Source organism: Ctenocephalides felis, unplaced genomic scaffold (genome assembly GCF_003426905.1).
Source record: "Ctenocephalides felis isolate EL2017-DRISC unplaced genomic scaffold, ASM342690v1 CF-g0.4_SCAFFOLD_00845, whole genome shotgun sequence".
NCBI lineage: Eukaryota > Metazoa > Arthropoda > Insecta > Siphonaptera > Pulicidae > Ctenocephalides > Ctenocephalides felis.
Window position 1 is genome coordinate 59,980,859 of NW_020536999.1, and position 21,762 is coordinate 60,002,620.

General features: G+C 29.0%; 1 protein-coding gene across 1 annotated transcript in view; it reads right to left on the bottom strand.

Moving 5' to 3' along the window:
• LOC113364272 (transcriptional enhancer factor TEF-1) overlaps window positions 1-21,736 on the bottom strand; it is a 325,049-nt gene extending 303,313 nt beyond the window's left edge. The window contains exon 1 of the mRNA XM_026606759.1: window positions 21,319-21,736. Coding sequence (XP_026462544.1) covers window positions 21,319-21,349 — 31 coding nt within the window. The 5' untranslated portion in view covers window positions 21,350-21,736. The remainder of the gene's footprint in view (window positions 1-21,318) is intronic.
• Window positions 21,737-21,762: the final 26 nt, after the last annotated feature.

Consider the following 21,762-nt stretch of genomic DNA (forward strand, 5'->3'; position numbering starts at 1 on the left):
GAAATACTATATTTATTCTATAAATAACTTTTAAATTAATTAATAGAAATAATGTAGCGTTCAACGTAAAAAATCTTAGTATCCGCAAACTGATGTAAATGTATAACCCCTATATCAAAGTGATTATTTTAATCCTAAAAAAATTAATTTAGATCAAAATTTAAATAAACAGACATGATATAAAAAAACGATGACAACAGTAGTGGAGTCAAAACAAAATCGAATCACCTGTAAACCAAATTTGTTCTAATATATTGATAGAGATATATATTTAATTGCTTGGAAATTAAAATATAACATAAGATCATTATCATATATATATATATATATATATATATATATATATATATATATATATATAGTTTTATAATAGACTATATATTCCTCTGAACATTCAATAAATCACATCCTTTGTCAATAAGCAGATGTCTTTATATCTCAACGACTGATCTAATCTAAAAGCATCTAGAATATAAGAAATTCAACAAAAACGAAACAAATTATACATAAAAAATAATCTATATAATAAAATGCTTCGAATTCCATTTGAAGAAACAAAGCCTTTACATATTTTTATAATTGGCCTCGTTGGGAAGAGTTGAGGTGAATTACACCTATACTAATATTATATATTGTATGCATTTATTTTTAATTTATTAATTTAAAATAAATAAATTAATAAATAATAATAATTTCTACATATTGTCGTTTATTTATTAACTTCCCGTAGGGTAAGTTTTAGTAGTCGCAAAAAAATCAAAAATGGAAATTTTTATACGCCCACTATGGGGTAAAAAGGACCAGATGACAAATTTTTGCAAAACAGCAAAATCTACAATGATGAATTAACTGGAGATTTCACTAAACATAGTTAGATATAGTTGTTTGTTTGATATGTGTTATTTGTTGTGATATAATTGGTTTGGTTTTCATAATAGAATTGCTCAAAGTCAAATTGAACCTTTGTTCCCTGTCCTACCCCATATATATATATATATATATATATATATATATATAAGGGTGGTCCTTAATATAGACATTTTCGAACTTCCTTGCTCCCAAGGGCTCAAATGATTCCAAATTGATAAAAAACAATTTTCTGAAAGTTTTAGCTCTTAATATTGTCTTTTAGATAGTGCGCAATTCAATCAAACTTCGTATGGAAATAGCATTGAAAAATTTTTGAAAATTAAAAAAAAAAATTTTTAGGCATAACTTAGCGACAATTGAATTAAAAGTGAAAATTCGTTTCTTTTTTTATTGAAAATTCGACGCTCTGCAAAACAGATTTTTTATAATTTATTTTGTAGGGCGTCGAAGTTTGAATAAAACTCATTAATTTGTTCGCTAAAAAGATTTTTAAATTTTTTTAAATTTTTTTCATGCTATTTCCATATAAAACTTTGATTGAATTGCGCTCTATCTAAACGTTAATAAGCTAAAACTTTCAGAGAATTTTTTTTATCAAAAAGTTTTAGCTCTTAATATTAACGTTTAGATAGAGCGCAATTCAATCAAAGTTTTGTATGGAAATAGCATGGAAAATTTTTTAAAAAAATTTAAAAATCTTTTTAGCGAACAAATGAATGAGTTTTATTCAAACTTCGACGCCCTACAAAATAAATTATAAAAAACCTGTTTTGCAGAGCGTCGAATTTTCAATAAAAAAAAAAAGAAGCGAAATTTTTTTTTATTTTTTTTTATTTGAGTCCTTGGGAGCAAGAAAATTCGAAAATGTCCATATTAAGGACCACCCTAATATATATATATATATATATATATTTATATGTGTATGTATGTATGTGTGTATATATCTATAAATGAATATTCAACCATTTCCTCTGTCATCATACATGTGCACGGTGCACGCAAATAAAAAGAATTTCTAGCCCCTGGTCGGGGTAAGTTTACTACCCTCAAATAAAATTCCTTTCAGGGGTGGTTCGTGCGATAACGGGTACGAGATGTAATGGGGTCGCCAAGGTTCTTTGATCCTTTTACATGGACTTTTGTTTAAAAGCATAAACATCAAATGGCTCTATTGTTTTGCAGAGACAAAGTTTACAATATACAGGATGAGGAAAATATGTTCCAGAGGGACATTTTAAACATAATATTTGGTATAAACTTAATAACTATAGGGTAAAACGGGGCATAAAGGTCCGCGGGTGAAAAGGTCCACCACCAATATCTCAAAAACAAGTGAAGTTGAGATTTTTTTGAGCAACAACATTTGAAAGTAGAGAGTAAATGATACGTAATCAGCCCTACGTTAACTCTTTCAACGTCGCTATTAATAGATAAATTGGTATGTCTGAAAATCAATAACAAAAGTAATTTTTTTTAGGACATTTTTAGATTTTTTGGTCGTGTGCACTGTTGCTTAGTTTTATGAGACCTTAATATAGTTTTTAAGTATACTTTATTTAATTGTTTCATAAATTATATTGATAGTTTAAGTTTGATTCAAAAGATGTTTCATATAACTTCTATAATAGCTGACATAAAGATGGGATAAAAAGGAACAATCGAACGTTTACCCTGGCAAAGGTGTAAACAGTAAAAATAGTAAATCAAAAAGTAAATTAAGAGAAAGCTATTTTATAAGAGATAAATTAAATTATTAGTTATTCCGAGTCTGATGATGAATATTTCTGACAAAATACCAAATCAATGTTATATACAGTGTAAACTTGGCAAAAATGCGCCCATAAAATTCTATTTCACATTAGTTAAATCAGTGTAAACTTTTCTTGCACCGCGCCCCCTGCTCTAATAAAAAAATTGTTGCTTCCACCCCTTAATTTTTTCAACAGTTTAATTTTATAAATACTTAACTATGACTCAACGGATATAAAAATATGCATAAAAACTAATTATTTTTTGTTTGTTTTTTAATATTGTTCCAAAAATGTGTTATTTTCGATAATAGCATTCTAAAAACAGATATACGCGCCCCCCTTAGGACAGCCTGGCGCGCCACAGGTTGGAAACCGCTGGTTTAAATATTTTAGCTATTATTTCGCAAAATTTTTAAAATTAAGAAGTGCAAAGTGCTGTGAAAATTAAGTAAAAAGGGCTGGTAAAGTTAAGTAAGAAGTGCAATCTGTTTGCACCATAGCTGTCCCTTTTTACACGGTCTATGAGGTAAAACGAGACAAAAGACAAATGTTCAAATTACCATTCAATTTACTTCTCTCACAGCTATAACTGGTAAATTAATAAAATTAATTTAATAGGATGACCAAGAAAAAAGTGTCACAACCGTACCCAGTCTCCTCTACTGTTATTACATGCACTGTACAGATATATTCCATAATGTAGTTTGTACTGATCACCGTTGGCGTGCACTCTTAAATAAAATACATTTGTAGAACACTTGTGAAAAAAATTGTACAAATAAATTAAATTAATATGATTAGAATATAAAATCAATACCTCATACAAGAAAACTATAAAAAAATTAGTAATATGTACATGAAAATTTGATATAATATACATATACAAAAGTCACTATCTCGAAATATATCATTAGAAACAAAATATTTTATCAAGAAAATTGGATATAAAATTGTACATGAAAATTTGATATAATATACATATACAAAAGTCACTATCTCGAAATATATCATTAGAAACAAAATATTTTATCAAGAAAATTGGATATAAAATTGTACATGAAAATTTGATATAATATACATATACAAAAGTCACTATCTCGAAATATATCATTAGAAACAAAATATTTTATCAAGAAAATTGGATATAAAATTGTTTTGTAGTTTTATATCGGATTTTAAGTGTCATTTTAACGAGATATAAAACTATGACGATATAATTTTATTAATGTCGTAATTTTTATGTACAAACAGCAATTCTAGAAAATAATGTCAGAAATATAAAATAGATTGAATATTACACATTGTAATATAATGGCAATATTGGAAACAGCAGATCATATCATGAAATCTAAAAATATTTTTAATAAAGCAAAGTTTAAAATCGGTTCAGGAATTTTGCCTAAAACGTGGATTTTGCACTTTTACTTTGTACATTACTACTAATTATAAAGAAATAGCTTGACCGATCATTGCGCAAAATTAAACAACCCGAGTTTCAAAGAATGGTTTTAAAATTTTTAAAATCGGTTTAGCGGCAGAATGTCAATTTTCACACGCTCATAACTTTTGCAATTTGGAAATAAGCAATCTTAAACGATTTATAATGACTCTAAACTTCGAAAGAATATAAAGACAGCCAGGTTTTCTGGTGAAAAGATACACCACTCCTCCAGGAAATTGATGAAACTATTATTATCAACAAATATAGCTTCCATGCGTATTTGACCAAATTCTGTATAATGATCCATGAAAAAATACATAATAATATTACATGCGAATTCTGAGAATGATCTTTTATGATCTAATTAGTAATTAATTATTACAGAACAATCATCACATTCATATATTCATCGTATGACGAATCTCATTATCAGCAAGAGACACAGATAATGAAAAAAATACAATAAATAAACACAATATATACATCTTCGGAGCTCGGAGCGATTCCATATCCATAATAATGTGGACTTTGTTAAATAAATACATATACATATGCATGCACATTTAAACAAAAATTTGGAACACGTGTTGAAAACTTATATGTATATACCAGTTATAACGTTAATTTGTTGTAAAAAATATGTTTTATTGATTTTATTGTGATTGTTATTGTGTAAGTATGTGGTATATAAGTGAATGAAATAAGTGCTACAGGTTTACCCACTACAAAGCACGCCAAATACAAATGTTCTTGAGGCATATTGATAGTCATTAATCTAATCATTAATTAATAATTAATATTGAATTAGCACATTTGAAGATTCAAGGTTTTGATATTCATTTAATTCTTTTTTTAATTGATCTGTAGGTCGACACCAATCGAGAGGGTTTCAAAAACTATATGGAAAATTTTACAGCTTTCCCATAGATTTGATTGGTACATAGTTTTCTCTCAAAAACTGTTGTGTCTTCAGACTTTAATATTTTTGTTTTAATATTTATGCATCGTGTATGCACAAGTAAAGCGGAAATTTATGTGCAATAACAAAATCCTTATAATCAGAATTCATGTAATAATCTATCATGGATTTGACGCATTTAGTTTTTTCGATGGTAATCTTTCCGTCGCTAGTATCTAAGAATTGTTTTGAAAATGTTTCAGCGGAAAGAGCGAATAAAGCGACTCTATAAACTCAAAAATCGAGCTAGATAAACAAAAAATCCATTAGGCTACTAAAATGACTATTATGAAACAATTTAAAATTTTAGTTTGCATTATTCGAATGTCAAATATTCGTCGATTTTTGCAATTTCATAGATTTTTGTGCGCAAAAGCAAAGATATCTAAAAAAATGGATTAATGTGGGGGGAAGTCCCGTAACGCAGGACGACACCTAACGCCGGACACTCTATTTAACACGTATTATTTAAGCGAGTATAAATATTTTCATTTCAAAATACAAGTGAAAGGGGCGCGGGGGCACATAGGTACAGGATCACGGGCCAAGCCTCGCCTGTGACGCACACGGCCACTGCGGGAGTAACCCTTTCCTGTTTTAGGCGCAAAATCACGGCGTCATCTAAATATCAATGGAAGTAATTCTAGTATATTTATGCATTGTCATCTGAGTGGCATTCAAAGATAAAAGTAGTACTTAATTGTTATCCAAAAAATGGCAGAATATTATTAGATATTTTAAACAATTTTAGGAGGTACCACCAAATGAACAAAAATGTCTGTGTCTTAGCACCGGACACTAAGTCATCCCTTAGCGCCGGACAGTAAACATATTGATATTTCTTGTGAGAATTGACGTAATTTATTCTAATAATTTAATTTTGTTCTGTACGAGTGCTAACGGTCACCACATACCGCTATTTTTCGTATTTTCTAGTCAAAGAATGAAAATGATGAATGCTCCAGCTGAGAGCATCGGTGTGAGAGTGAAAGAATAGTGATTTTTTTTGCAATATCTAAGAATATTCGTCAATCACACATGTGCAGATATTCCAGAGTGTGAAGATGGCTACATATGTGTTCAATGCAGGTTATTGTGAAATGTCCGGTACTAGGTGCCACTTTTTAAAATCATATTTTTTGTTACCAAAGTTTGATTGATAGTATTAATTATTTCTAGCAAAGGTTGCGTTTTTGTTAGTTTAGTTTGATTTCTAACTTTATTATCTAACATAAGTCATAATTTAATAAACATTTCCTAAAATATTTTTTGATTTATTTATAAATAACCTTAGGTGTCCGGCACTCGGGGACTTCCCCCTACACTCAGAAAAATATAAAAATAATATTTGAAACATAATATGCATGTATATTCGAAATTTATAATGTTAAAATAAAAAGTGTCGAAATATATTTGGAACTCATTTTAAGTCTAATAATTTTAAAGTATTTCAAAAAAGTTATTTTTTTGAATATGTGTGATATTTGAAACTTTAAATTAATCTTAAAACATTAAAAATGAAAGACAAGCCAAATAATAACTTACAAAAACATAATTTAAATTTTTATATTTTTAATCCATATAATAAAGTCAAAATAATTACTGAATGCCCTAAGTGTGACAGATTGTAATTAAATATATGTATTAATATTATATATAAAATATTAAATATGTATGTAAATATAAATATATATGTATATTATATATATATATATATATAAATTTAAAAAATTAAGCATTCAGTTTCGAGGTTCAAAATCATGTTTACAATACAATCAAATGCTCAAGTCATACAATTGTTTTATCCAAAACAACTTGAATTAAAAATCAAAATATTGGAAAAGAATATACATCATATAAAAACAAGCCACAGAAAAAGATCAAAATGAATTTATGGATCTAAATCAATTACGACCTCATTTCCACCTGCAAATATCATTATTTATTTAAGATGATTCATGTACTGATTATAAAGTGTTTTTTCCAATTTAACACCAAATCGAGTATCATATTTTGATAAACAATCTCCTCTAATGCATCTTATCTTAGCAGAAGTGATAAGTGATAAGAACCTTATCAACGTCCGAATTATTAGAATGTTCTAAATTGTTCTGAATTTTATCGCTAAATTTACAAACTTCTTTAATTAATAATATAACGATAATAATCTGTCATTTGTCAGAAAAAGGAAAGTTTTTCAAGTTATATGCTTAATATCTAAATTTTAACTAATGTAAGGAGTTTATGTTTTTGCCAGTAATTCGCCAATTTGCTAATTTTACGTTTTCTCGGCATTCGAAGTCATTCTGAATCGACTGTTATCACAACTGGAAACATTATGTGTTTTTTTTTTTTTTTTTTTTTTTTGTATAGCGAAGGAAATGCTTTTATGCATCCCAGACCGGTCTTCTGTCTGGGTATGTCGGACTCGATACCGCCCTGGTATAATACCGACTAAACCTCCGCTTTGCCCCTGCCTCTGGTCCCACGGAAACCGCCGCTAGGCATTACTTCGTGGGGGGAGGATCTAGAATGTTACAATTCTTAACTTGTTATAAACAATGTTATAATTCATAAACATTTACTTATCTTTCAAATGGGCGAAGTCCCATTCGTCCTTTCTCTCTCTATAGAACGCAGGTCCATTAAAACGTCTCTCGCAAATCTGTCTATGGCGTTCCAAGCAGCTTCACTTGTCAGCATCACTTCAAAACATTACCTGGGGTAATTGTGCGTCTCAATGTCTCCTCCACATCATCCCGTAGAGCACCAAATCGCGGGCACACGAAGAACACGTGCTCAGCATCTTCGATTTCGCCCAAACAATATGGGCAATCCGGCGAGCTATCGTGCTTGAATCGGTGTAGGTAGGCTCGAAAACAGCCATGCCCCGATAGCATTTGCGTAGTATAATAGTTTACTTCGCCGTGCTTGCGACTTAGCCAGACTTGATGTTAGGAATGAGACGATGCGTCCATCTGCCCTTTACAGCGACATCCCACAGTCGCTGCCATCGGTCAATGCTGTTCTGCCGTTTCTTCTAATCTTAACTTTTCAGTACACAGTTGTTGATGTCTTCTATGGTAAATTGTCCGTCTTCCTCTGCTAAGACTAAGGAGGCACAGTTCCTGAAATGACGCACACTGCTTCCGCCGATATTGTGCGAAATGCGCAAGCAATTCTTATAGCACTGAGACGGTATAAGGGCCCTGCCATTCTCCTCGATTTTTGAGATTTAAGAGCATCACCCCATATGGAGATACCATATGTCAGCACTGAAGTAATAACTGACGATAGTAATAGGAAACATTATGTGTGTGTGAATGTATATGTGAGCCAAAGTTTAATCTTTCGATTGTTTTCCTAAAAACAGCTGCACCAAATTTAAAATTTTAAAATCCATTTACAAGGATCAATTAGGACAAGCAAAGCTGTTTCTTTGTTCTTCAAAATAGAAAAACAACATTTTTCTTACGCGTTTTCGCTAAGTGGGAAACTGGTCGAAATATATCTTTCATCATATGTGTCTTTTTTATCTATTTTATGTAACTATTCCTAATGTGGCCCTTAGCTTTCGCCCGATACGACCACTACTGATAAATATTCTTGGTTGTTAATGTGCGGTTGCTCTTTTGTTAAGTAAAACAATGGCCATATAGAGTTTTGCTCATTTATGCGCATTCGTAATTAAAATTATTAAAGCTGATTTCAATTTAATTTTTTTACTATATATAATATATTTCAAACGGTGTGCATGCTGCATAAATAACATATTGAACGGTTGATATAACTACATATTTTCATTACAGCATTAAAATACGAGGATTTTTTTAAATTTATTCATTATAATAATACTATATTTAATTATAATGAATAGAGGTAAAAGTTGTACATTCGTGATGATGATTATCGACTATTATAAAAAACTTGTAAAGAAATTATTTATGTAGCTTTTCTCAAAAACAAAATATATAACAAAAAAATGTAATGTTTCTACGCGGTTTTGAAATCATTTCTCACCTTTTGCACAATCTCTGGATTTATATAATTATATATAATATTGATGTTATGCCCGATTATTAGACTTTGTTAATACATATATCAACATCAAATTCAGAATCATACAATATATATATATATATATATATAGATATATATATATATATATATATATATATATATATATATATATATATATATATATATATGATTAAGTAGTTAGTTTTGATGTTGAGATATATGATCAATTTAATATCATCATCAGTCGATCTAAAAACAGTGAAAAACCAGGTAATTATAAGATTTGTGGATTGGTATTGAAACTATAAATACAAGAGAAAAATTAACAGTACAGCAACACTTAACAATAAAGAGATAATAAAAGATAGTAGAGATAATAGAGATAGAAACTAGATAATAAATAGAAAAATATAAGAAATATATATACATATGAAGATATACATATATACACCTACATATTCACATGAATACATATATGCATATGTACACACAAATACATAAATACAGGGTTGTATATACACATATATACAACCATATATACATACATATATACATATATACGTTTACATGTATACGTATGTATACATGTATGATTCATTCACATGTAAAAACGTGCAAGGGTAGGTCCAGCCGCTTCGAAGATACAGGGCTGAAAATGGCAATTTAGTTTTAGAGAAAACGAAGCGCTCGGTATGACTGATTCAAAAACCATTTTACTTGTATTGAAGGAGTGAAGAATTAATTTGGGAAGGCAGGTCCAGCGGTTTCGAAAATTTAACAAAAAAAGCTATAAAAATGTCATTTGGCGGTCAAAAATAATTCAAATTTAACAAAAAAAGGCGATGTCATATATCACTAGTTAACTTCCCGTAGAGTAAGTTACAGTAATCGCAATAAAATCGAAAATGAAAATGTTTATATATCTTTACGTTTCAAAGGTTTCTGAACATTTGGCATACCTTAGAAATAAAATGGACGTATGTGTGTGTGTATGTATGTGTGTATGTGTGTGTGTATGTGTGTGTGTATGTGTCTGTGCGTATGTGTGTGTGCGGATACAAATTTTCGTCGACGATTTCGGGAACACAGATCAATCGATTTTAATAATTCAAAAAACATTCGTATCGATAAATTCGCATTGATAAAGAGACATTTTAATAATTCAAAAAACATTTTACTTTCGGTTATGGACTCTCAATGAAAATATGTTAAAAAATGTCATTTGGCGGTCAAAAATGTTTATTGGACATATGTACATCAAATTATCAGATATTTTATAGAGATTTTAATAATGTGTACACATTTTGTGTAAATTTTTTTTTGGTTTCCGTACTAAGATTTTTAATTACGGTACGGGAAGTTCCAGCAATTTGCCTTGAGCCACGATGCCATGCACCGCTAGTTTCATGCATGAATTTGTATCTTTCTACGTATATATATTTATGTGTAGGTACTACTAGTATATAAATATGTTTATATCAAATTGTATATAATAAGTGATGAAATCCACGCCTATGCATAATGCATAGGAAAGTTTCTGCGAATAAGGTGTTTCATAACTTCGTAACTACTGGAGCGATATGGTTTTCATTCAATTTCAAATTCAATTTCAATTTCTAATCATTATTCATATGTAAATACGGGAGCAACGATTCCAAGATTCAAATCCAATTTATTAACATACTTAATATTTAATTTAATGGATATTTGATGTATTAGATTTGAAACTAAGGCTTGGTATCTATGATCAGCTTTCAGTAATTAGAGTACAATGAAAAATTATTTACAAAATTCCACTTAGAGCTCGTTATTTACTAAATAAGTTTTAGGGCAAGTTGCATGAAATGTGTAAATAATCGACATGAATTTTAATTTAGCAACTTTTTAAATTGTCATAATAAAATTTGTAACGGTTTATTTCAAAAATAAAGTGTTAGCATTTCAGGAAATACGAAAATCATAAAAATAAAAATGGTGCAACATTGCAACATGTTATATATTATCTTACAATACACGAAGGTAATAAGAAATCTTTGCTAAACCTTTTTTTCTTATATTGAATACTCATTTTCCCTTCTCTTTCGCATTTTGTCTTATCGTTAATTAAGTTAATCTTCAACCAAAAAGGACAAAGAATACATGTCGCAACCGTACCCACAAAATTTGTCACAATTGTACCAATCGTACTCTTTTGGAGACAAATCATCATTATAATCGAGACTATATGCAAAAACTAATTACTGGAAATTCACTACTAATGTTCAACCGTACCCAGTCTCCCCTAATAACTTTTTTTAACTTCCAGGAAGGTAAAGGAAAGGTAAAGGTAAATCCACGTTTTCGGGCGCTCGGTTCAACCGATTTGAATGGTTCAAAAAACGTTCGATTACTATTGATAAGAAGATATGCTGATTAGTTTCTGGCAATGGCAGGTCCAGCCACTACAGAGATACCGAGCGAAAAGTACAGAAAATAGAAATCAAGTTTTTGAGAAAACGGAGTATCCGATTCGAATGATCTAAAAAACATTCAATTAATTAATTAGTAATGATTGGGAAATATTAATTAGTAATGATTCGCAAAAGTGGTGATTAGTAATAATATTAATTAGTAATGATTGGGAAAAATAGTGATTAGATTTTGGAAAAAACAGGTCCAGTCATTTCGAAGATACAAAACTAAATGTACAAAAAATGGCGGTTTTTGAGAGAACTGAGCATCCAATTTGAATGATTCAAAAAACTTTATGCTTGTGTTCACAAAAAAAATTGTTTTTGAATTTTTTTTGCAATTTTTTTTTATATATTAAAAATAATTCAGATTTCAATTTTATTCTGGCTGAAGTTCTAAAGCTTACTTATATACTTTAAATAAATAATTCTAACTTTGTAAGTCGTGGCGGGAATAGCTCACTCAGTAGTGTTCTCGACCCACACGCTGGAGGAATTCGGTTCGAATCTCCAGCAATACCAGAATTAAAAATATAAAATATTAAAGTAGACTAAGAATTGTTAATTTGTAGAATACAAGAAAAACATGTAATAGAAGTGGGAAGGAAAAAAGAAGTTTAGTTTAGAAGATGAGAAGAACATACATATTAAGAAACATGAAGAAGAATGAAAATTGAGTGGAATTGAAGAAAGAAAATTGAATGGAAGATTAGGATATAAGAAGAGATAGTATATATATAGGATGAATGTATAAGAAATATATATGTAAGAATTGTATAGAATATGATAAAAAATAATATGAATAATGTAGGTGGCTAAAAATGCTGTAAAAGCGGAGGCCAATAAATTAAAAAAGCCGATAAATTAAAAAAAAACTTTGTAAATCAGTTTATATAATTCTTATAAATATTTGACGATGTTTGACAGTATTTATAATAATTTATTTAAAAACATTTAATATTCCTCGAACATTTCGTTACGGTACGGGATGTTCCAGCAATTTGCCTTAAAGCACGATACCATACACCACTAGTTACTTATATTTTACGAATATTAAATTGTCTTTTATCTTTAGTATCCAGAAATACTATAACAGTCTCAAAAAGCGCAGAGAATATTACCAAGCTGATGATTACAAAATCAACCATATTGCAACCACAATTCGAATGTCTATTTATGATACAACATTTTTATAAAAAAGAACAATATTTTCATTTACTTTTTAGTTTTATTTAGAAATATTGTATATGACTTTATTATAGATATAGTAAATAGATACTAACGTGATGTATTGTGATCCACTACCGTGAACCTCCATTTTCATTTCATGAAATACAAAATTTTTGTTGCGCTGACCCCTGAGAGTTCTTGTGGACAACTTTGGGAATCACTGCTATAGACCATTTATATGAGAAGTTCAAAAATTAATAATTTTATTGTAAATATGCTGTCAGAAAAGAGTCAATTTCCTATATTTATATACCTACTAAACCAAAAATATTTATATTTTATTTGTATACAAAGGCGTAGTTCGGTGCGTTCATTGGCTTTGTTTTCCTCAAAGAACAACTTGATATTAAATATTTCCCAGTTTTAAAAAGACTTTGTAGTAAGTCAGCGGAATAGTTTGAACTTTCAGCAGAAGTGATATATAGTTGTAGCAACGAAAACCGCAGAAGTCGTTCCTTGCAGTTTTAGTTATATTAAGTTCAGTTCGGAGAATTCCACTTTTGAAGCCGTTACTTAAAAAACTATTTTTGAACAAAGCGATTTGATATTGCGTATTAAATTTATAGAGTAAATCTAGAATCTTGTTCTTCTTAACTAGTAACTATTACCACATGTAACTCATTTACCATAATAAAAGTGTACACTGTACATTTATAACAAAGGGTTTTAAAGTAGAGAAGACTGGATACGGCTGTGTCACTTTTTTGATCAGAAACAATTATTTAATTAATTAAACAATTAATTTTCCAGAGAGCTGGGAAAAAAGAAATTTAAATAGTCATTTGAACATTTGTCTTCGTGGAAATACTGAAATACTGACTTTAAATTCGATGGATTAGTCATAAAATTAAATCATACAGGACGAGGGCGAATAATACACATTTGATGTAACGTCCACACCCCCACCACGTTTGTAAAAGGCATAAACAAAGGTTAAAAAACAATATGAATAAACACTAAAATGGTTTATAACTACTTTTATTGTCAGAAATATGTCACACAAAACAAACATTATCATTTATATAAAGCTTATGAATACAATATAATTTTACAACATAATTTTTAAACAAAGAACAAGAAATAATTGTTAAATCTTTCTGTCTTGTAATGCTTTTTCCTTTCCCTTTCTCTTTTGTATTTTGTCTTAGTTCTGTTAGTTTTTACTTACACTTGTTAAATTATATGTTCAGCCTTTCAACTTAAAAATACATGAAAAATGTCACAAACGTACCCTAAAAAAATGTGACTATCGTACCCAACCGTAGACCGTGTTAGGCGGCTCGAATTTTTGGGCCACCCTCCCCCTTGGTAATTTGTGATTATATTTAAAATTACCTTCTTCCTCCACCAAACATCACATGTAGTTTTAGTCACGAAAATTTTTTTTGTGAACTTGGATTTGAAAAAATCAGATAGAAAATAATTACACGTGATATTTTACTATAACTCTCTCTCCCCCATGTGATATTTCGTGATTTTTTGTCAAACCCGGCCACCTCCTAAAGACCTCACGTGATTAATGAACTCCCCCTTAATGTAAAGCGCTGACTCAATGCAATAATGGAAACTTGTTCGAACAAACATACTTCATCTTTCTTCCATTGGACCCTATTTTGAAATCAGTATAGTTTACCTGTTATGACCATTGTCACTTCCGTACTCTAGTACAACCGTACCCAATATCCCCTACTTAAACAAATTTTGTTCAGATAAGAATGATACCATAAATTTATAGCAAGTATATTTATTAACTTTCTGTAGGGTAAATTATAGTAAACGCAAAAAATCGAAAATGATTTTTTTTTTATTTTTCTTTACGTTCTAAAGATTTCTGAACATTTTGACATACCTTAAAAAAATGATGTATGTGTGTGTGTGAGACAAAATGAAAAAAGGATTAAATTTTTGGGAAGATAGGTCTAGCGGTTTTGAAGATCGAATAAAAAAGTGAAAAATTTCTATTTGAAATTGAATATTTGAAATTATCAGATATTTCATACTGATTTTATTAATAGTATAAATTTTCTTTTTATTTCTATGAATTACGTTAAATTCAATGTTTATCCTTTAAATGCTTTGATATTTTTTCTCTAAAACAGCCACGCAGCATAATTGCTTTAAAAAAAATACAAATTTTTTAAAAAATTTCAAAATACAAAAAAAACTATTTCAAATTTTTTTTTAATTTTAAAAATCTCATTTTTTCAGTTTTCAAAAAAACGTTTTTCTAAAAATTTTAAATTTTGGTGCGGGAAGTTCCAGCAATTTGCTCTAAGGCACGACATGCATCACTACTTTTTAATACTTAATTATAACTAGGTCTAAGTGGCATTTTGTCTCTATATTGAGACTATTTTGATGTTCAGTATTATTGAGAGTATTTAGCTATTTTGATAAAATTTTTACATGTTTATTTTGAAAATAAAGTTTTCGCTTTCAATAAAACCTAATCAATGCCTAATTTTCTGCTAATTCTAAACAAAAACTCATCTAATAGTTTTGCAAAACTAACCAACGCAAGTACTTATTAAGTTTCATCAAATGGCTTTTAAACTTTTTAAATCATTTCAACCTGTGTTGAGAAAAAGCTGAGAAAAGGTCAAATTTAAGCTCACATACATATTCATGCTTTTTGACAATTTCAACGACTCCAAAGTAATAATAATATATCCAAAGAAATAGTAAGCTAATTTTTTTCTCTTTTACTCTTTCGAGAAGTTAGAAGATCCTGATCCAATAAATTTGACTGTCAGTTGTATCAAAGATCTGATATTAAAATAAAGCTCAACCGTAGATTTCAAATCAGGGTTAAAAATTGAATCGGGTTAAATTGATTGTAGTTATAAATCTCTAAACGTTTTACTTCCTTAGATCTTATTTTAAAACACACAGATATATATGCATATATGTGTGTATATATGTATGTAGGTGTGTGTGTATATATATAGAACTGTTGGCTGGGCCGTTTGCCAGGCAGCGGTCTATTTCTGGCAATGAGAGTCTCATTGGAATAAACTGAACTGGTATTAAAACACTCTTACAAGCCATTACACGCCATCTTCATGAAATTTAATCTTCACGTGTCTTACTATTACATTTCGACTCGGAATAATATCATAATTACTATTATTACACCAACAATATATTATCAACGATATCATCGAAACTGCATCTTATTGCAAGAGAAATAATTTGCTGAAATTGCTTGATTTTGATCAGTAACCGCTGATCTGCTTTTAATAATTTGAAATGATATCTGCAAAAGTTTACAATTACGCAGGAAAGGCAGTGAGGGTGTCCCTTCGTCCTCATGGAGTTTTGTAAAAGATTCAATAATTTTTCTAAATAGTTAAAACAAAAAAGGATTTTTTTTACCATAAGAAGAATCTCAAGATCTACAAGTCTATATTAAACTATTTGAATTTTATAACATTTTTTTCTTCGAGTTATTGTATAAGATAATACTAATGTTAGGCTTAAATTTGTTTAATAGTTGTATGTTACTGTAATTAATTCAAGATAATTTATTTTCTGTAATTAATAAATTTAATCCTGTATCCGTAAAATAATTATAAATAAATACAATAAACAAAAGATTAAACAAATAAGTCATTGCACACAAATTTTTGGGCAACAAAAAAAATATTATTATTTTTAATTAAATATTACTATTTTCAACTTCCTGTAAGGAAAGCTTTAAGTAATAAGTTTTAAGTTATAGTAATCAGCCAAAAATCAAAAAAGAAATTTTTTGCATATCTTCACGTTTCAGGGCTTCTGAAAATTTTGGCATACTTCAGAAAAAATGAATTTGTGTGTATGGATGTATGTAGTATGTATCTATGTATGTATGAATAAAAGTTTTCGTGGACGTTTTCGGGAGCACCGGTCAACCGATTTGAATTATTCAGAAAGCATTCGATTTCTATTGATAAGGAGACGTGCTGATTAATTTTTGGCAAAAGATGGTCCAGCCGTTTTGGAATACGAAGATTTAAGTGCAGAAAATAGAAATTGAGTTTTTGAGAGTACGAACCCTCCGATTTGAATGACTCAGAAAACATTCAATTCGTTATGATGGGGAGAAGTGGTGATTAGTTTTTGACAAAGACAGATCCAGACGTATCGCAGATATTGAGCTAAATGTGCAAAAAATAGCAGTTTTTGAAAAAAACTGTAGCATCCGATTTGAATTAACTTATATAAACGCCATTGTTTAAGATCTTCTATTTTGTGCATAAAGTACGAATAATTGAAGTTACAGTATTTATAATATATTGAAAAACATTTAATATTCTAGAAATATTGTATATCATTACGGAACTGAAAGTTCCAGCAATTTGCCTAAGGCGCCATGTCATACACCACTAGTTAGTTTTATATATATTTCAAAAGAAACGGATCGAAAATAATTATGAACTCAAATACGAGTATTCGTATTTTATATATATTAATACAACTGTATCATTTAATAAAATCAATATCAATATATAATATCAGTAAGTATTCGCTTGATTAATAAATAATACATTAATTAGGTTACTTAAGTATGAAAATCTTATTTGTTTTATAAGTTGGAAAATAAATTTCGTGTCTGTAATCTCTTACAAAATAATTTATGAAACTTTGTATCAATTATTTATTAATCATTTTTATCTTTCAACAATGAGACGTGCGTTAAGTTATTTTTTCTTGAAATTACAACTTTAGTAAAAAATATTAATTTTATAAACAATTTTTACACAAAACATGTAAAATTTTGTTAATGTCACGTTTCGAACCTTTTCATCGGTTTTGTTTCTAAATTCGTGTTTTTGCAGCGATTTAAGAATTTTCTCGAGATAAAAAGTTTTTAATATATTTTTACTACATTGTATTCAAGTGCAGTTCAATTGTTTCTCTCAGACTCTACTACAAAAAGTAGTACAGTACAAAATTATTAAAAAATTAAATTAAAATTAAAATTAAAGTTAAAAAATAAAATTAATCACAAGAATGTATAATAATTTCTTTAAAAATGTATTTAGTTTCAGTTTTTCTATTAATCGTGACCTCCTACATAAGCTAAAGAGTAATGAAAATCAAGTAAAAATATAATGAAAAATATTTACTTCAATTAATATATTTCATGCTTAAAAAGTTTAATTCGTGTAAAAGGAAAATTAGGTATTAACAATAAAAAAAAGCTTACTCCTATTAATTTAGTTCGTGCTTACAATGTTTAATTTAGTAAAAATAATTTAAAATAAATATTAGCAGAAATATTAAAAAAAGTATTATAGAAACTAGTGGTGGATGGCATTGTGCCTTAAAGAAATCTTCCCGTGCCGTAATGAAATATTCGATGAATATTAAATGTTATTAAATGTATTATTAAAAATACATTAGAAGGTCATTGTCTAATATTTATTAGAATTATATAAACTGAATTGCAAAGTTAATTGCATTATTTTATATATGTATATAAGTATATAAGTGAGCTTGAGAACTTTAGCTAGAATTGAAATTAAAATCCGATTTTTTTTCGATTCGGAATTTTTTTCGTTCGGATTTTCCATTTTTTCGTAACGGCTCAACTCGCATTTGCCAAAAAGTAAATCAGTTTGTCAATCCTTCAGTTTGAATTATTCAAATCGGTTGATCCGTGCGCTCGAAAACGTGGACGAAACATTGTAGCCACACATAAACACGCATCAGTAAGCAGTAAATCAAAATGTTTGGAAACCTTGAAAACGTATTTATATTACTTACCCTGCGGGTAATTAATAAATTATATTCTGAAAAACAGGAAATTATATCTAAAATTCATAAAATTAATATTCTATTAAAAATTATTATTCAGGAAATTATATCTAAAATTCTAAAATATTGTATGATATTTCGCTTTAAATTAAACAAATAAGTTTTCTGCACTAAAATCTGAAATATGAAAAAAGAAATGTTAATAGGTGTATATGCATAACCATAATTAGTCATATAAAAACTTTTATTGGTAATTTTTATATGAATAAGCTGGTGAACCAGTGGCGAAATTTATATAGGTATTACTGTTGTGACAAAAATAAAGATAATATTGCAAAATTTGAATGAAAACATGTTAGATCCACAGGAGTTGCATTTTATTAGAAATCAAATGATGTCCCTTCATTATATCCTAAGACATGGAGATTTTATTAAAACTAAGATTAAATAAAAATAAAACAGGACGATGGAGGTTAGTATTCAAGCAGATTTTCCACAACTTGCCACTAACTAGTCAAAATTCAAAAAGCAGTCCAGTTTTTGTGGTGATACTAAAGCCATATAACAATCAGCATGAATGAAACTATAATTTCGTTTATTGGAAGATTAGTTTGTAGATTCGAGATTCGTCAACAAACTTCCCGATACGATTATATTTATAACCAAACTGTCTATTTTCTAAGTACTTTTGTGTTCGCTGCCAAGTAGGATATGTCAGAAAAGTAGTTAAATGCACACTTATACATATGCACACAATTTTATAATATATGAAATTGACTTTATATCGTAAAATAAAGTGAGTGGTGATAACCATTTCGGTTTATTGAAAATATTAGATTATTATTTTGAATTTTAAACCGTCATTTGTAAAATTTTGCCTTTTTTATCATAGTTTGGATCTTCATAGTTTAACATAAGTAAAAGTAAAAATGAGAAATGTAAGTGAAATAATGTAGGATTTTTTTATATATTCGGATTCTAAGGGTCACTACAAAAAAAAATTGTCAAAAAAAACATATTTAAATCACACATTCACCTATTAGACAATTTGGAATTTCGCATGCTTATAAAGTTGATAGACTTATTTCCCTTTTTTCTCTTTTATTTGGCAATCTATATCTAAACACTGTGAAGAACTACACCAATGGTTGCATCATGCTCAATTGATTTCATATTCCAAGTAGATAGATGATCAAACAAAAATAATAAAAAAAATATAACTAGTGGTGCATGGCATCGTGCCTTAAGGCAAGCTGCTGGAACTTTCCGTACAAAAAATTAAATATTTTAAAAAAGATTATATTTTTTTATAGAACTTTGAAACAAAAATGGATATTTGAGTTTTTGAAATTTTTGGAAAAAATTTACCCTTTTGAAAAATTTTAATTTTTTTATACTTTGAGATGTTTTGAAAATTTTGAACTTTTCTTTAAAGCAATCGCGATACGCTAACTACGTAGAAGCAAAATATCGTAGCGCGTGGGCGCCGAAACCGCTAGACTTGCCTTTCCAAAAAATTTCATCAGTTCTTATTTCGTCAGTACAAAACTAATCAGCACGTCTCATTATCAATACGAATCGAATGTTTTTTGAATTAATCAAATCGGTTGATCCGTGTTCCCGAAATCGTCGACGAAAATTAGTATCTGCACACACATACATACACGCACACACACACACACATACACACACACACGCACACACAGACATACATTTCTAAGGTATGCCAAAATGTTCACAAATCTCTGAAACGTGAAAATATGTACAAATTTTCATTTTAGATTTTTTTGCGATAACTTTAACTTGCCCTACGGCAAGTTAAAAAAAAAGTTGATAGACAAAAGTCCTTAAAATATTATAGGCCTATGAGAATATGTAGCACTAGTACTGTGTCAATATAGTACGATTAATACTGTATCATTAATTATTATTAAGTATTATCAAAATATTTATTTATAAAATATATTTTAATACTATTAGTTGTACATTAACACTGATTATGAACCTAATGACAGTCTCGAAACGTTTGTAACATTATTCATTAATAAAGTTACTGTAATAACAAGTGGGGTGTGTTCAAATTTACATATGTATTCATATAAACATCGATATTTATTAGAGTTGTGCTTTAAAAAATATCTTGCAAACGTTTCGAATTTCAATAAAAGTACAAAATTAATCTTGTAAATAAATAGAATAGACAAACTTTCTATTGCAAAAGTTAGAGTGACTATGTAATATGCAAAAATATATAATATAAAAACAGGGATGACAAAATAATATAACGATACTAAACTTTTTCATGAGAAACTTTATCTTCAAAAAAATTGCAGACAAACAAAATAATTTGTTGAATATTACAGAAAATTTTCAATCACCCATCTTAGGGTCACACTTAATTTGTTCCAAGTAATAGCTATTCTCCGTTGCATGTTTTATGTTATATGACAACATGGAGATAGCATTAAGTACTTCAAAATAAAAAGTACTGAATTGTTACACTTATAAATAAAATAGGTGTAAAGTCATGTTTTTATAGCAATTGTCCTATTTTGGGGTTAGTTTTGAGCAGCTTAGAGTATCAAAAATTTAAATAAATGCTCGTACAATCACCATAGGTACAGCTTTTTGAGAGTTTCGTAACTATCAACATATTGGGTGCCAACATCAAGAAAAACATGATCAATTAAAGTAGATGCACCGAGAATGCCAAATATTCAAAGAATGTACTCTTGTTTAAAACATGTTATGTCAGCGGGGGATACTGATAACACAATATAGCTATGTTAACCGAGAATAAGCCCAATAATGTAAAAATTATCATCTAAATTTGAAAAACAAATTAAAATCCTTTACCTTGCCAAGGAAACACGATGGGATTGTACATCTCAAGTGCAAAAATATCAATGTTCCTCAATCTCTTCAGTCTCTTCTTCTCCAAATTCTGCTACTCTCTTCTCCCGCTCTAGTTTTCCTCTTCACACTCACTATCTCTCTCGCTCGCACACTCTGTTGCCGCCGCGCGTTATCGCATTTTCATCGCTAGGCGGCGACACTTGCGCTCGGCGGTTTTAAATTTGAATTACGCGCGAAAAGCGCTCTCTCTTTGAGAGGGTGACACATCAAGGGCGGGAAATTTAAACACTTACACTAATTGTATTTTGATTTTGATTTTTGATAATTTTGGAAATAAAATTAGCACTGTTCGCACTATCTACATACACTTTGCACTATAATGTACTCATGATTTGGTAATTAATCACAAAGTTTAAGTTTTTGGATTTAAAAAAAATTAATTGA